Source organism: Orcinus orca, chromosome 16 (assembly GCF_937001465.1).
Source record: "Orcinus orca chromosome 16, mOrcOrc1.1, whole genome shotgun sequence".
NCBI lineage: Eukaryota > Metazoa > Chordata > Mammalia > Artiodactyla > Delphinidae > Orcinus > Orcinus orca.
In genome coordinates, this window is record NC_064574.1 from 67,237,789 (window position 1) to 67,252,029 (window position 14,241).

The window sequence follows — 14,241 nt, forward strand, 5'->3', positions numbered from 1 at the left end:
GGAGTCCCCACATTTCTTTTATCAGTAGATCACTCTGTTCTAGTTGTTCTTTGGAAGCACAGTTTGAAAACTGCTGCTATAAAACCCATCTTTGTTACTTGAAAGATGACCTTCCGTCTTTCACTTGCTGCAAAAGGGCACTGAGTACTAGAAATCAGAAAGCATCTGTACGAACCTGGAGCACCCAAGCTAGCATCCTGTTAAAGTTAGGACAATAGGCTTATTTCCTCTTACAACAGCACACTGAGCATTCAGGTTTCAAAATGATTTACTTACTGTCATAGTTTTACTAAGACAGTGATCCAAGGATCCTGCCAGTAAAGTCCAACCTTTACTCTAGTGCTGCAGCAAACACAGAGAAGAAAAAGTAACAAGATAACCATTAAAGGCTGGGAAGGTAAGGAAAACTTGCACTAAGGAAGTTCAAAACATTCCTCCAACAGTTTCTTAACCTCAGCACTACTGACATTTGGGGCTGGGTTATCCTTTTTGAGGGATACTGTCCTGCATGTTGTATGACACTTAGCCCCAAACCTGGAGTCTCCCCACTAGTTGCCAGTAGCACCCCACCCCAGTTGTGATACCCAAGTATGTGTCTCCAGACATCACCAAATGTCCCCTGAAGTGAGGGGGTAGGGGAGGCAAAAGTGCCCTGGTTGACAACCGCTACTCTATCAGCAGGAGAAAAAGGACTGCACAAAAAAAGAAAAAGATATAAGTGGCAGCTAGAGAAGTTTCTTAAAGCTTACCAAGATTGGACCAGTCAACGTCTTTCATTCTGGAAAATGAAAATCCAACCATAACAACCATCTAGCTCATCCAAAACCAAAAATCCGTTTACCTGGCAAGCTCCTAAAGCTGAAATCAATGTGGTTAGAATCCGAATTGAAAATCTTACAAACAAAATTGTTAGGAACTTAAAGAAGTTTTAGGACGATAAAAGTACAGGCAAAGACATACTAAGTGCTTTCTGAGACCTCAAGGCAAATTATCTCAACATGGCAAAGTGGTTTTATCTCCTCTGCCAACTGGTAGTGGCTGTTCAACAGGCTGTTCAACAGGATTCTGAGGCTGAATGTGAGTTCAAGAAGAGCAGAGAAGAGTATCTGCCTCGAATATCAAATCACCAGCAGGTGAGGGGGGCGAGGTGACTGGTGAGCCCGCATCCTCTTGCCTGGTGCTTCTACTTCCTTTGTGCTTCACAGGCAGGCGCAGTGTCTTCCCCACGTGAGAGTGCCTGGCACGTGGTAGGCGAAGCACTTTGGTGGGCTGCCTACAAGGCAATCCCCTCCTTTACTCATCTCTTCTATTAAGGCAGGAAAACCCAAACACCACCTTCCTGCCTCCACGGCAGCCAGGGTGGTCAAGCGACATGATTATAGTTAATGAGATGTAAGTAGAAGCCTGTTGAGGGGGCTTCTGGAAGAACTTTTATTTCCCTAATGACTTCCTGGCTTGACTGGGTAGAAAACCCTGAGGTGACAAACATTAAGGACAAAAGGCCACTGATAGCTAAGGACAACAGAATGGAAACACAGAAATGGTCTGGGTCCTAGCTGGGCCCATAGAACCACTGCACCACCTTAGAACCACCTACCTCCAGACTTCTTACAGGTGAGCTAATTCAACATCTTTATTGCTTAAGGCACCATCATTAGGGCTTCTTCTTTCTGGTGCTGAACGCATTCCTAACTGACTGAATAAACCTTCAACAGAGGGAGGTGAATGAATGAATGCAAAGTGAAATCTACTAACGGTTCAGAAGATTACATTTTTTAAAAACAAGGCCTCAGGGTAGGGGTGGTGGTGTGATGAATTGGGAGATTGGGATTGACATATATACACTAATATGTATCAAATGAATAACTAATAAGAACCTGCTGTATAAAAAAATAAATAAAATAAAATTCAGGGAAAAAAAGGCCTCTAAGAACCTGTTCAACTTTGCCAAAGCATGCTTTTCTAGAATTATTGACCCAATTCTGTTACAGCTTTTTAATTGATAAAAAAGTAAACACAATCTCTTAAAAAGCAATGGAAATGTTCACATACAAAAATGCTGTAGAAATTGATTTTCACATTTTGGAAAAGAATGGAAAACCAAACTTAAAACACTAGGCTGTGACCTTGAAAAGTCTGCAACTGCTGTGGCTACCTGCAGGCACGTACAGGCAAAAAGAAAAAGACCGATAGTAGCTGGCTGGCTGCCATTCCCTCCTACTTTCTTATTTTGAGATCTCTGACATGAATCTCTTTTTTTCCAGTCCCTATCCCAGTCAAGTATTTCCATTCAAATTTCCAAGATCAAACAACAACCATTTTTTTCTTTTTGAGAAAAACAGGGTAGAACATAAATAAATATAAATAACATGTAAGTAAAATGTATTAAAAGGAGAGGAGTGGACCTTGGCAGTGTTGTTCCTCAGCAAGACAGTAGGTCCTCAACCAAGCTGATTCCCTTAGATAGCTGAACAATTTATATTTTAATCAAATCATTTACTCATACTTAAATAAGTGTATTTTAGAAAGAAACTTCATAGCACCAATGGAATGCCAGTACCATTTGCCATAAATAGAAGACAGGGCTTCCCTGGTGGTGCAGTGGTTAAGAATCCGCCTGCCAATGCAAAGGGTTCGAGCCCTGGTCCGGGAAGATCCCACATGCTGCGGAGCAATTAAGCCCATGAGCCACAACTACTGAGCCTGTGCTCTAGAGCCCGCACCTGCGAGCCACAACTACTGAGCCTGCGTGCCACAACTACTGAAGCCTGTGCAACTAGAGCCTGTGCTCCACAACAAGAGAAGCCCACGCACCGCAACAAAGAGTAGCCCCTACTCGCTGCAACTAGAGAAAGCCCGCACGCAGCAACGAAGACCCAACGCAGCCAAAAATAAATAAATTTATTTTAGAAAAGACAAATGTAAAGACAAATCCAATGAAGACATAACCTTATTAAATTCTAGCTACTGTTACCTATTCAGATCTCTAAACTTGAAGCTTATTCTCTATTTTAAAAAAAAAAAAGGGGGGGGCTTCCCTGGTGGCACAGTGGTTAAGAATTTGCCCGCCAATGCAAGGGACACGGGTTCGAGCCCTGGCCCGGGAAGATCCCACATGCCATGGAGCAACTAAGCCCGTGCGCCACAACTACGGAGCCTGCGCTCAAGAGCCCGCGAGCCACAACTACTGAGCCTGCGTGCCGCAACTACTGAAGCCTGTGCGCCTAGAGCCCATGCTCCACAACAAGAGAAGCCACTGCAATGGGAAGCCTGCGCACTGCAACAAAGAGTAGCCCCCGCTCGCCGCAACTAGAGAAAGCCCGCGCACAGCAGGGGCAACCCAACACAGCCAAAAAATACATAAATAAAATAAATAAACAAATAAAAAAAAAAAGGTGGGGGAGTGAGCAAGAGGTGTTAAAGACAAGCTAACCACCAAGCTGAGACTTTCTCTTGGGCATGATCAGGAGAGAAAGAGAACAGAAAAGGAATTAACTTTATTGTGTGATTTCATTCTATTTAGTTCTATTTATATCCACTTCCCACCTAAAAGTATCCCTATACAATCTCAAATCATCTTCCCCTTTTGCTTAGAGTAAGAGCTCATTTCCTTAGTACTACAGCCTACATTTATGATCCTACACCACCTGGCCCCAGCCCACCACTCACACTCCTCTCTCAGCTCTCACGCACTCACAAGGACCCAAGGCCACATCTAGCCCACTGCCTGTTTCTATACGGCCTGTGAGCTACGAATGATTTGGAGAGATGAATGCTTGTAATCAATTTGACAACAGGGAACATTAATTTTGAACTCCAATTAAGTTAAACTTTGTACTCTCCAAAAAAAGAGTCCCATGCTTCTCATTAGTAGACCTGTATTACAAAATATTGTACTCAATTATTATAACATTTTTATTTTAGGCAATAATAAATGTGTACAAATGTGTCTCTTCTTGTTATATACGTATCTACTTAATATCCTCGAGTTTGCATCTTGAACAGCAGAGCCTAAAACATTTGCTATGCAGCCCTTTACAGAAAGAGTTTGCCCATCCCGGAGCTACACTGCGGGTCAAGTACACCAGGCTCTTTCCCGTCTCAAGGTGTCCACACTTGCCTTACACCTGGGAACCGCTTTCCCCTGAGCTCCTCAAGGCTGGCCCTCCCTGTGGTTACTCAAGTCTCAGAACATCACCTCCTCCGAGAAGTCACCCTAACCCATGTAACGTACCCTACCAGCACAACAGTCATATCACCAGGTTTTACTTCCTTCAAACCACTGTCTGGTACCACCTCTTTAACTTGTTAAAGTTTTTAATACTAAAAATAATAATGGCAGCAAATACTCATAGCACTGCACACAATGGAAGCATTTTACATACCAGGTTGAACGCCATAAAAATGCCAATCTGTAAGTCAGAACGGTCAACAGTGGGTAACTTCATAGGGTTCAACCCAACATATCAACTTGTTAGCAGCTCACAACCACCTATGAGGTAGGTACCAGATGAGGAAATTGTGGCACAGAGAGGTAGAGTAACCTGCCCGAGGTCACACCGCTAGTAAGTGGCAGAACAAGGATTTGAACCCAAGCTCAACACTCCCACCTCCAAGAATGTAAGTTCCAGGATGGCAGACGGTCTTGCCCATTGTCCCATCCCTCTCCTGTGCCCATCAAAGGGCCCGCCACGTAGCAAGCCCTTACAAATGCCCGATGCATGAATGAGTGAATGACTGTTCCTCGCAATCAGCGCCATCTGCCCGGACTCGAGGCCCGCTCCTCTTTCCTTAGACAACCAGAGCATCAGTCCTCTGGCCGCGACGGAGGCGGAGAAGGAAGCTCTGGGCAGGCGGGTGCCCCAAGGGCTCACCTTGAAGTCGCGGCTGTGCTGCGGGGTGTACTCCAGGGTCCAGAGGGCCCGCACCAGGTGCGCCAGCTGCTCGGTGACCTCGCCCTGGCCCTGCGCGCCGCGCCCCGCGGGCTGCTCGGGGTCAGGCGAGGGCTCGGGCCGCCCCGCCCGGTACTGGCCGAGCGCCAGGTACTCGGCGAAGAGCTCGGTGTTGCTGAGGCACTGAAGCGTGGCGTTCATGAAGCACGTGTTGCCGTGGTTCCGGAGCCCCGCCACCCCGGGCACCGGCTCCGCGGCGCAGGCGGGCGGCGCGGGCGAGGCGGGCGGCGGCGGGCACGGCGGCGGCGTGGGCGCGGCCGTGGGCCCGGGCGGGAAGCAGCTGCGGAGGCCGCCGCGGTCCGGGGCGGCGCCCTCGGAGCTAAGGTGCGAGAGCGTGGACAGCGTCTTGAGGACGCGGCTCATGAAGCTACCCACCGAGCGCGCCGACGAGGGCGAGGAGGGCGCGGCCGGCCCGGGGCCCCCAGCGCCGCCGCCGCCGCCCGCGCGGCCGCTCCGGAACAGCCGCTTGCTGAAGGAGCGCTTCTCCTTCCCGCCCGCTGCCGCCGCCGGCGGCCCGGGCCCGGGCGCCGTTACCTTGGACATGGCGGTGGCCGCTGACGCTCATCACCGCGTCCGCCCGCCCGGCCCGCGTCCCCGCCACGGCCGCCGCCGCATCCCGCCGCGCCGCGCCGCGCCTCACCGGGACGGGGGGCTCGATGCCCTGCACACCTCAGAGCGCCGCGGAGCTAGCAAGCGAGCCGCGGCCGGCGGGGCGGGCGGGAGCGCGCGAGATCCGCCCAGCTGGGCCGCTCACGTGACCCGCCTCCCAGCTCCCCCGCCCCGCGCTGAAGCCGCCGCGGCCGCCATCTTGACTCCGGGAACGGAGCTGCCTCCCCAGCCAGACGCGATGACTAGCGGCTCCGGGCGCGGTACTGCTCCGTGAAGCCCGAGGGAGGCCATGTCTAGTGTGGTCAAGGTCCAGGCGCCGCGGGGTATCGCTGGGCTAGCGCTGGGCTAGCGCTGGGTAGTGGATGCCCCGGCGTAGGACTCCGTCTTGACGTATCTGATGGTGGAGGCCTTGGGAAAGTGCAGGAATCAGGACGCCCCCTTACCATACTTTGGAAGAGGTGATGGACATGGCCCTGACCGATCCTGGGCAAGCCAGCCCCGCCAGGCTCCCGAGGGACCCCGATGGTCGGCTTGCCCACTCGAACGCCATCGCAGAGCCTGGCACGTTTCGGCCAGGCTTGTCTTCCAGGCGGCACTTTGGGGTCGCGGTGAAACTATATTATCAGAATACCTTCCTTTTCAGACCCCCCTGAGCTCTACCATCATTCATTCATTCATTCAACAGTTACTGTTAGTGCCAAGCACTGTCCTAGACGCTGGGAGTAAGACGAAGTGTGAAACTAACAGGGTTTCTGCGTGCTCTCTTGTTAGTGGATGCTGGTAATAGCCGCCGTTACAAGCATTGCGTTAAGCATGCAATCTCTCCTTCAATCTTCCATTCAATTCCTTTGAGATTGGTAGACTCTTACCCATTTCAAACCCTAGTATGTTTCAAAGCCCCTAGACTTGCCTTCTAAACAAAAGGTCACAGACCCACAAATATCAGGTGGTCCTATCAGCGAATGAAGAATTCTGGTGTTTCAATCATACTATTATTACTTTAAGTGACTTAGTGTTGCGGAGAATATAAGGAATGGCAGGGACTCTGGCAAATTGCAAATCAACATCCTTCTAAAGGGGGTGGCTGCCACTCAGCTCCAGCCAATTGTTCCCATGCAGAAATGAGGGCTCAGATCATCTGATTCTTTACGAGAAGGTGGAAATCCTATTTTTAAATGTTGGTTCAATTAAAAAAGAAGAAAATAGTGCAAAAAAGTACATCTTTGTGCTGCCAAATCCACTGGTTTATGACCTCCTCTCTGTAGATTCTCCTCTTTGCTAACCCTTCGCCTGAGTCCTGGTTACTGCAGAACGGAGAAATCAGGGAAAGGAGAGCCTTTCCTCTTTTCAAAACATAAATCCCACCTTACACCGTATTTCAAAGTAAATGGCTTTTGCCTCTGACCTCCCACCCCGTAGTAAGCAGGACCCTTATGCTGACACCCAGTGGATTCTTTGCACTAGTCCCCAAATCACCTTGCAGACGTGTTTAAATTTTTTCAAATATGAAATTGTGACGGAGGAAGGGACAAGAAAAGGAAGAGCTTTTGGTGAAATTTCAAACAGTTTGACAACATTTTATCACAATATTCAGCCATTATGCTGAAAGTTGGTTTGTTTTCTTGCTTGCTTGTTTCTAGTATATGGGAAGGGTCTTGGGGCTGTGGTCTCTCTGTAGATTTCAATCTGACTTGGGAGTTAGCCCCCAAGGTTTGCTTCCCGATGCTGCCTTTATTTATTTATTTATTTATTTATTTATTTTAGCACTTCTCCATTTTGGACTCATGTCCATAGCACCAGTCACACTTGCTCAAAATCCTCAAAAGACTGTCAGCTCTTAAGGCAGAGATTAGGTCTCTTTTGCTGACCATAGATGCCCAGCACTGACCATGGCTCTAATAAATGTTTGGTTGAATGAATAAACTGTCTTAGAAGGAAACTGAGCATAGCAACAGCTTTTCACCCCTCACGTCTTATGCCCTGAGCCTATCTACAATTTCAGCCTCAGCTATAAACTGTGTAAGTCATTGCTGTGTGGCAGCCACCCACCACACCCGCACACACCCCTGCCACTTCAAAAGCCTGCTGTTTCTTTGCTTTTCTGCTTGAAGACTCTCCCTAATGCCAGGGAACTCAGTAGGTGGAGTGGAATTAATAAGCCCCCTCCCCTAAGCAGGGGCAACCTTCAACCAGTGGGAAGTATCAGCTGGTGGAAAAACATCCCAGCCTCCCGTCCTTTGGATGGACAACTGTGGGGTGCATCCAACAGAGTTCTTCACAGATTCTCCAGCAAGACTGAGCCCCAGTTGCCCTCCATAGTAACCAGTTCAATAATGCACCCTTTTCTAGATTTCTTTACTTCCCTGTCTCAGTCTTCTTACTCCCTCAGTCCTGCTTCCAGGATCACCTCCCAAACAGACTATCTGCACCCAGGTCTTTGTCTCAGGCTCTGATCTAAGGGGAACCCAAACTGAGACATTGAGTCACTTTAATTAGAACTGGGGAATTCAAACCCAGGACAGATCTGGGATTGGTTGAGATGGGGTTTTCTTTTAGCTGCTGCAAACAATCCTTGGCCTTCTCCACCAATGCACCTTGTCCACGTGACTGTCCTGACAGCTGCTTTCCAGAACATCATTCCTTCCTTTACATGCATGCCTGGAAGACAGTGGGTATTAACAAGAGTTCTTTTTTTTAAATTTTAAAATGCAGAGTGGTCAAAGACCAGTGGAAATTTACCACCCTGCTCTCGTCTTTATACTGGAGCCTTAGGCAAAATATGACCACATTGCCTGGGCCCTCCTTTCCATTTTCCTCGCTTGTCCGAGCCAGCTACTCAGCATCCCGTGGCTATCGTGTGCTTTGAAGAAATTAGGGCACCTTAGCACCTCCTTAGCACCACCACACAGCAGGGGCAAGCTATGGTTCACCACACCCCTTTGAACATTGCCCCCTCCCCTAGCCCAGTACCACCTGGTTGTCACTCCCACCTTTTCCCACCAGCATGTAGCTGAAATCCAAAATGTAGTTGCTATAGTTCAGCAGTAATTGGAGGCTGGTTTCCTTGGTCACCAAAGTCCAGTAAAATACGGTTCCCTCTGATGTTACTCACATGGGAGTGTCCTCCAATCACTGCTTCTAGTCCAGCATTATGGAATGTCTTGTTCTTCCCCCACACCCTCAGGCAATTTGATCCAGACCCATGAGCCTTTGCTCAAGATATATTCTCTAGGCCAGACACCTTTCCCTGGGCACTCCCCATCCTTAGAGTCTTATAAGTGTCACCTGCTCCAGGAGGTGTCCCTTCCGCAGGCTCTCTTGGCACCTCTCAGTCATGACACTAATTTTACCATATTGGAAGTCAGCTTACAATCTGTCACTTGCCCTAGGGTATAGACTTCAACCCAACAGATGCTCCTCTTACCCATTACTGGATAATTAGTAAGGTAGCCATTGTATAGCATATTGATTATTTGGCAGCAGTATAAACAACATCTGAAATCCTTAATAAGACATATGAACCCTCTTCCAAATCGGGCCCCTTTTACCATTCCACTCCAGGCTTATTGGTCCCCAAAAGGCTCCAAAGCCATCCTTTCCCAGCTTGACCAAAACAGGCTTGGAAAAGGATTCCTAGTTGGAGCGCTCAGATGGTCGTTCTTTAAGACCCACCCCAAACAACATTCTATAGTAAATCTTCCGCTCTCTATACCCACCCCTTACCCCCAAACTAGGGAAACGCAAATTAGAAACAACAGTGCAGTGAGTAGTGTCGTGATGTAAATTTGGTCCATCCCTGCAACTATCTCCTTAAGCTGACACCTTGGGCCAAAGCGTATGCAAATTTCATATTTTGACACCTATTGTGTCAAGCTCACCTCCAGAAAGGTTTTATCCTGTCAACGATGAATGGGGTGTGCACATTACCCAAACCCTAGACAGTACTGAGTTTTTCAGTCTTTTTCACATTGGCAAATACAATGAAAAAAAGATGGTGTATTAATGTACTTTTATCTGTAGGAGTGAAGTTGAACAACATGTTCTGGTCTTCTACCATCCAACATCTAAACAGACTTCCTTTTTGAAGAGGATACAAAATTAGGCAGGACAATTCAAACTCTATTATGAAAACTGAGCAGGGGATGGGGAGAAAGTATTTGCCTTCCCACCCCTGGAAGCTAGAGCCCAGGAAGATCACCTAAGAAAGACCAGTCAGATGCTCCCACCTGGACCTTGGCTCTGGGTGTATAGATACAAGCTTAGTTGGAGATAATTAGTGAATCTAGTGGCTCTATACTCAGCAGAAGGTCCAGTGGTGGCGGTGCCAGTGATGGTGGCAGTGAGTGTCCAGCTGGCTGCTCTAGTGGCAAGTTCTTACTGGTGTCTGCCTACCTGCGTTTCTGTCCAAGCCTGTTTCTCCAGCTCTGTTTATTCTGCGAGCTAACCTAATAGGCTTCCTATACATTTCTTTATTGCTGGAACTAACCAGTGTCAGTTTCCGTTGTTTGCAATCAAGAAAATGACTAGTAATGCCTTTTAGTTAGCAATTTGTATTTTTGCTGCTGTGATTTACCTGTACACATCATTTGCTTATTTTTTCTTTGGTGTGTTTCTTTTATAAATATTGATCAGTAAAAGTACTTTGTATATGAGTTATTCCTTGGTCTATGCAATTTCATTTGGTTATTTACCTTTCACCATATCTGCAGTATTTTTATATCAAATAGAGAATTTAAATTATTTTATATAGTCAGATTGATCAATTTTTTCTATAAAGATTTCTTTCTTTTTTTAATTTATTTATTTTTTTAACATGCTTAGGAACTCCAAGATCATAAGAATACTCATCTGGGCTTCCCTGGTGGCGCAGTGGTTAAGAATCTGCCTGCCAATTCAGGGGACACGGGTTCGAGCCCTGGTCCAGGAAGATCACACGTACCGTGGAGCAACTAAGCCTGTGAGCCACAACTACTGAGCCTGCGCTCTAGAGCCCAGGAGCCACAACTACTGAGCCCACGTGCCACAACTACTGAAGCCTGCACACCTAGAGCCCGTGCTCTGCAACAAGAGAAGCCACCTCAATGAGAAGCCTGTGCACCGCAACGAAGAGTAGCCCCCGCTCTCCTCAACTAGAGAAAGCCCGCGCGCAGCAACGAAGACCCAACTCAGCCAAAAAACAAATAAATAAATTTATATATTAAAAAAAAAAGAATACTCATCTCTTTTTTCATTTAGTGCTGTTATGGTTTCTATTTTTTTCTTTTTCTTACTGTTAATGTTGGTTCCACCTGGAATTTATTTTTGTGAAGGAAATGAGGTAAGGATCTTGCCTTTTTCCCCACTCACATGGCTAGCTAGTTGTCCCAGCACCTTTTTTTTTCTAATCTAACCTTTTTCCACTGCTTCAAAATACCACTTTTTATCACATACATTTAGGGTTTTTAAAAATTCTCTTCTCATTGATGTGTCTTTATATTCCATGATAATATATAGAATATATTGAAATGTTTGGTAGGGCAATGCCTCCTAGTATTTTATTGGCTGTTCACTTATTCTCTCAGATGAATTTAATTATTGGGGGGATTATTTATATAGATTACTTTAAGGACAATTGACATCATCATAATATTTATCTTCTTACCTGAGAATAAAGTATATCTTTTAAAAATTAGAAAAGGGCTCTCCACGTCCCTCAGAGTACTACAGTTTCCTTCCACCGGTTTGTGTAACATTAATAAGTTTGTTCCTGTTTTTTGCTATTATGAATGGGATATTTTTGTGCCGTTATATTTTCTGTTGTTTATCTCTAGGACAAAATTATTTTTGTAACCAACCACCTTGATGTACTTTAGTTGTTTCTCATAATTTTCAGTTAATTCTCTTGTGTTTTCCAGGAATTAATATCAATGCATGAAATAGTAACCTGGCCTCTTCCTTTAAAATATTTGTACCTCATTTTTTCCTTTCTCTTGTCTAATTGCCCTTCTAGAACTCTGTTAAGTAATAGCAGTGAGAGTGGGAAAGCCTGCACTGTTCCTGACATTATGCTTCACCATTAAGCATGCTGCTTACTTTTGGTTTGAGATATATATTATTTATTGCATTAAAGTAGTATCCATTTATTTCTACTTCAGAAAGTGTTATTATCAGAAATGGATCTCGAATCTTATCAAATGCTTCTGGGCACCAATAGAAATGAGCATATGCTTTTATATCCTTTGACCTGTATACTCATCGCAAGTTCTTGGTAGCAAACAATAAACTACTTTCAGCTAACTTAAACAGAAAGGGAGTTTATTGGAAGGATGGATATCAAACAGCTCACAGAACTGTCAGAAGAGCTTCAGAATCAGACTTGGGAAACCAAGGAAGACAGTACATAGTCAGGACCCTGCACCAGAAGATGCTGCCTTAAACATCGTACATGTCATCGTTGGCACCACTGGTGAAGCTAGACACACTGCTGCCACCAAAGCTGGCACCGCCGTTGAACAGTGGCAGCCATACTTCTGGACCCTTGGTTCTGCTATACCAGATGTTAATAATCTTGAATAATTTCTGGTTGCCTTGAACTTTTGCTATCATACCTTCAAAATTCTAAGCCCAAAGTGAAAGCATCCATTTGGTTGGGCTAAATCCTAGATCTGATTACTAGCTGCTGGGAATTAGGAAGAGAGAGGACCACATAGTGGGAGAAAGAGCTGCCTCCCATTCATCTTGAGATTCCCTCCAAAAGGAAGACTACTCAAAGCTGGGCAGCCAAAAATGACAAATGTCCACTGCAACCTGCTCATGTGACGTGGCTTGTTGATAGCGTTAAATGTATTGCTTTATCTACTTGATACCATTTCACATAGAATTTTAAATCTATTTTTATAAGAAAGCCAGCTTGCAGTCTGTGTGTGTGTGCACGCTACCCTCAGAAGATTTCAGCTTTACCAGATTTTTATAAGCAAGGGCCACCCCAGGAGACATAAGGGACATTATGCTTTTTAAAAGCGTCCCTATTTTCCTCAGGCTCTGGAACAATTTAAATAATGTGTTTTCAAAGGTTGTAAGAATTCTCCCATTTACTGTCTGGATCTGGTAGGGCAGGGAGTTCTTTGAAATAGTTTGTAATTTCCATCCATTAATATTGGTCTGTCTAGATGAATGGTTAAAGAAAATGTGGTACATATATATAGTGGGGTACTATTCAGCCATTAAAAAGAACGAAATAATGCCATTTGCAGCAACGTGGATAAAACTAGAGATTATCATACTAAGTGAAGTAAGTCAGAAAGAGAAGGACAAGTACCATATGATATCACTTACATGTGGAATCTAAAATATGATGCAAATGAACCTACCTATGAAACAGAAACAGAATCACGGACATAGAGAACAGGCAGGTGGTTGCCAAGGGAGAGGGGGTTGGGGGAGGGATGGAGTGGGAGGTTGGGATTTGCAGATGTAAGCTATTATATACAGAATGGATAAACAACAAGGTCCTACTGTAGAGCACAGGGAACTATATTCAACATACTTGGATAAACCATAATGAAAAGAATATTTTAAAAAAGAATATATATATATATATATATATATATATGACTGAATGACTTTGCTGTACAGAGGTAATTAAAACAACATAGTAAATCAAATATACTTCAATAAAAAGTTTTTTAATATTGGTCTGTCTAAATTTTCTCCTCTTGATTAATTTCAGTCATGTTATTTTGCTAGAAAATCACCCATGTTTTCCAATTTGCTAGCACAATCTTACAAGGATTATCTTAAGATTCTATTTTCTTTTTTTGACTCAGAACCATTGAAGTGAGTTAAATATATTCTTCCATTTGTGACTCTCTTATCATTAGGAAGATATAATGATATCTTCAGCAAGATATGGCAACGGCCTCCCCTCTCCCCCAGTCCTTCCTTCTTTGTAAGGACATTCACTAAGCTCCAGGATTGTGGCCAACACTGTTGGTGCCCCACCTAGATGCATGGAATCCTTTACCCTTTCTATGTGCCAGCCCTCCAGCTGTGTGCTTTGCTTTGAATGGCTGCACCTGTGACTCTCTTCCGACAGCTGTCTTTGGGCTACTGGCACTGCCTCATCTACACACACAGAGAGTGGAAGTGCTAGGGGCTTGTGTCTCCTGGGGTGGCCCTTGGCCAACGATGGTTACGTGCAAGAGTATGGAAGCCAGTTTCTCCACCTTCATCATCACAAATTTTGAGACATAACTTACAGTCAAGAGCTCCCTGCAGGATTAGGATGAAAGTTCCCTTTCCAAGACCCTGCTCCAAATTCCATCTTTGCTTGACAGCTTCCTTTTCCATTATCTGCTCCCCTCACCCCTTATGAGTTTCTTGTAAGAGCTCTTCCTTAAAAACCACTTACACATGAGTTCTCATCTTGGGGTCTGGTTCTGGGGAATTGGTCTAAAGCAAAGATGATTTAACTTAGTCCCTGCCCTCAAAGACTGACATACCATCCAATGAATTACACTGTAACACCTGGACATTGCCATAGAAATACAAATGAAATCTGGTGACAGTACAGAGAGGAAGTTAATACCTCAATGGGGAGGAGATAGTGAACACTGCATTTAGAAAGTGTTAGTCAATCTGGGTTTTTAAGGATGAATAGGAGTTGACTGGATAGGAAATGTAGTATGGAGATGAGGTGTTA

General features: G+C 45.4%; 1 protein-coding gene across 4 annotated transcripts in view; it reads right to left on the reverse strand.

Annotated features, from left to right (window-relative positions):
- The window catches only part of USP31 (ubiquitin specific peptidase 31), a 76,106-nt gene extending 70,421 nt beyond the window's left edge, over positions 1 to 5,685 (reverse strand). For 2 of the 4 annotated variants that reach the window (XM_033425966.2, XM_033425965.2), the window contains exon 1: positions 4,875 to 5,685. In XM_033425966.2, the coding sequence (XP_033281857.1) occupies positions 4,875 to 5,495 (621 nt within the window). In that variant the 5' untranslated portion in view covers positions 5,496 to 5,685. The remainder of the gene's footprint in view (positions 1 to 4,874) is intronic. The other 2 variants (XM_033425967.2, XM_004268571.4) reach the window with 1 other exon arrangement.
- Positions 5,686 to 14,241: the final 8,556 nt, after the last annotated feature.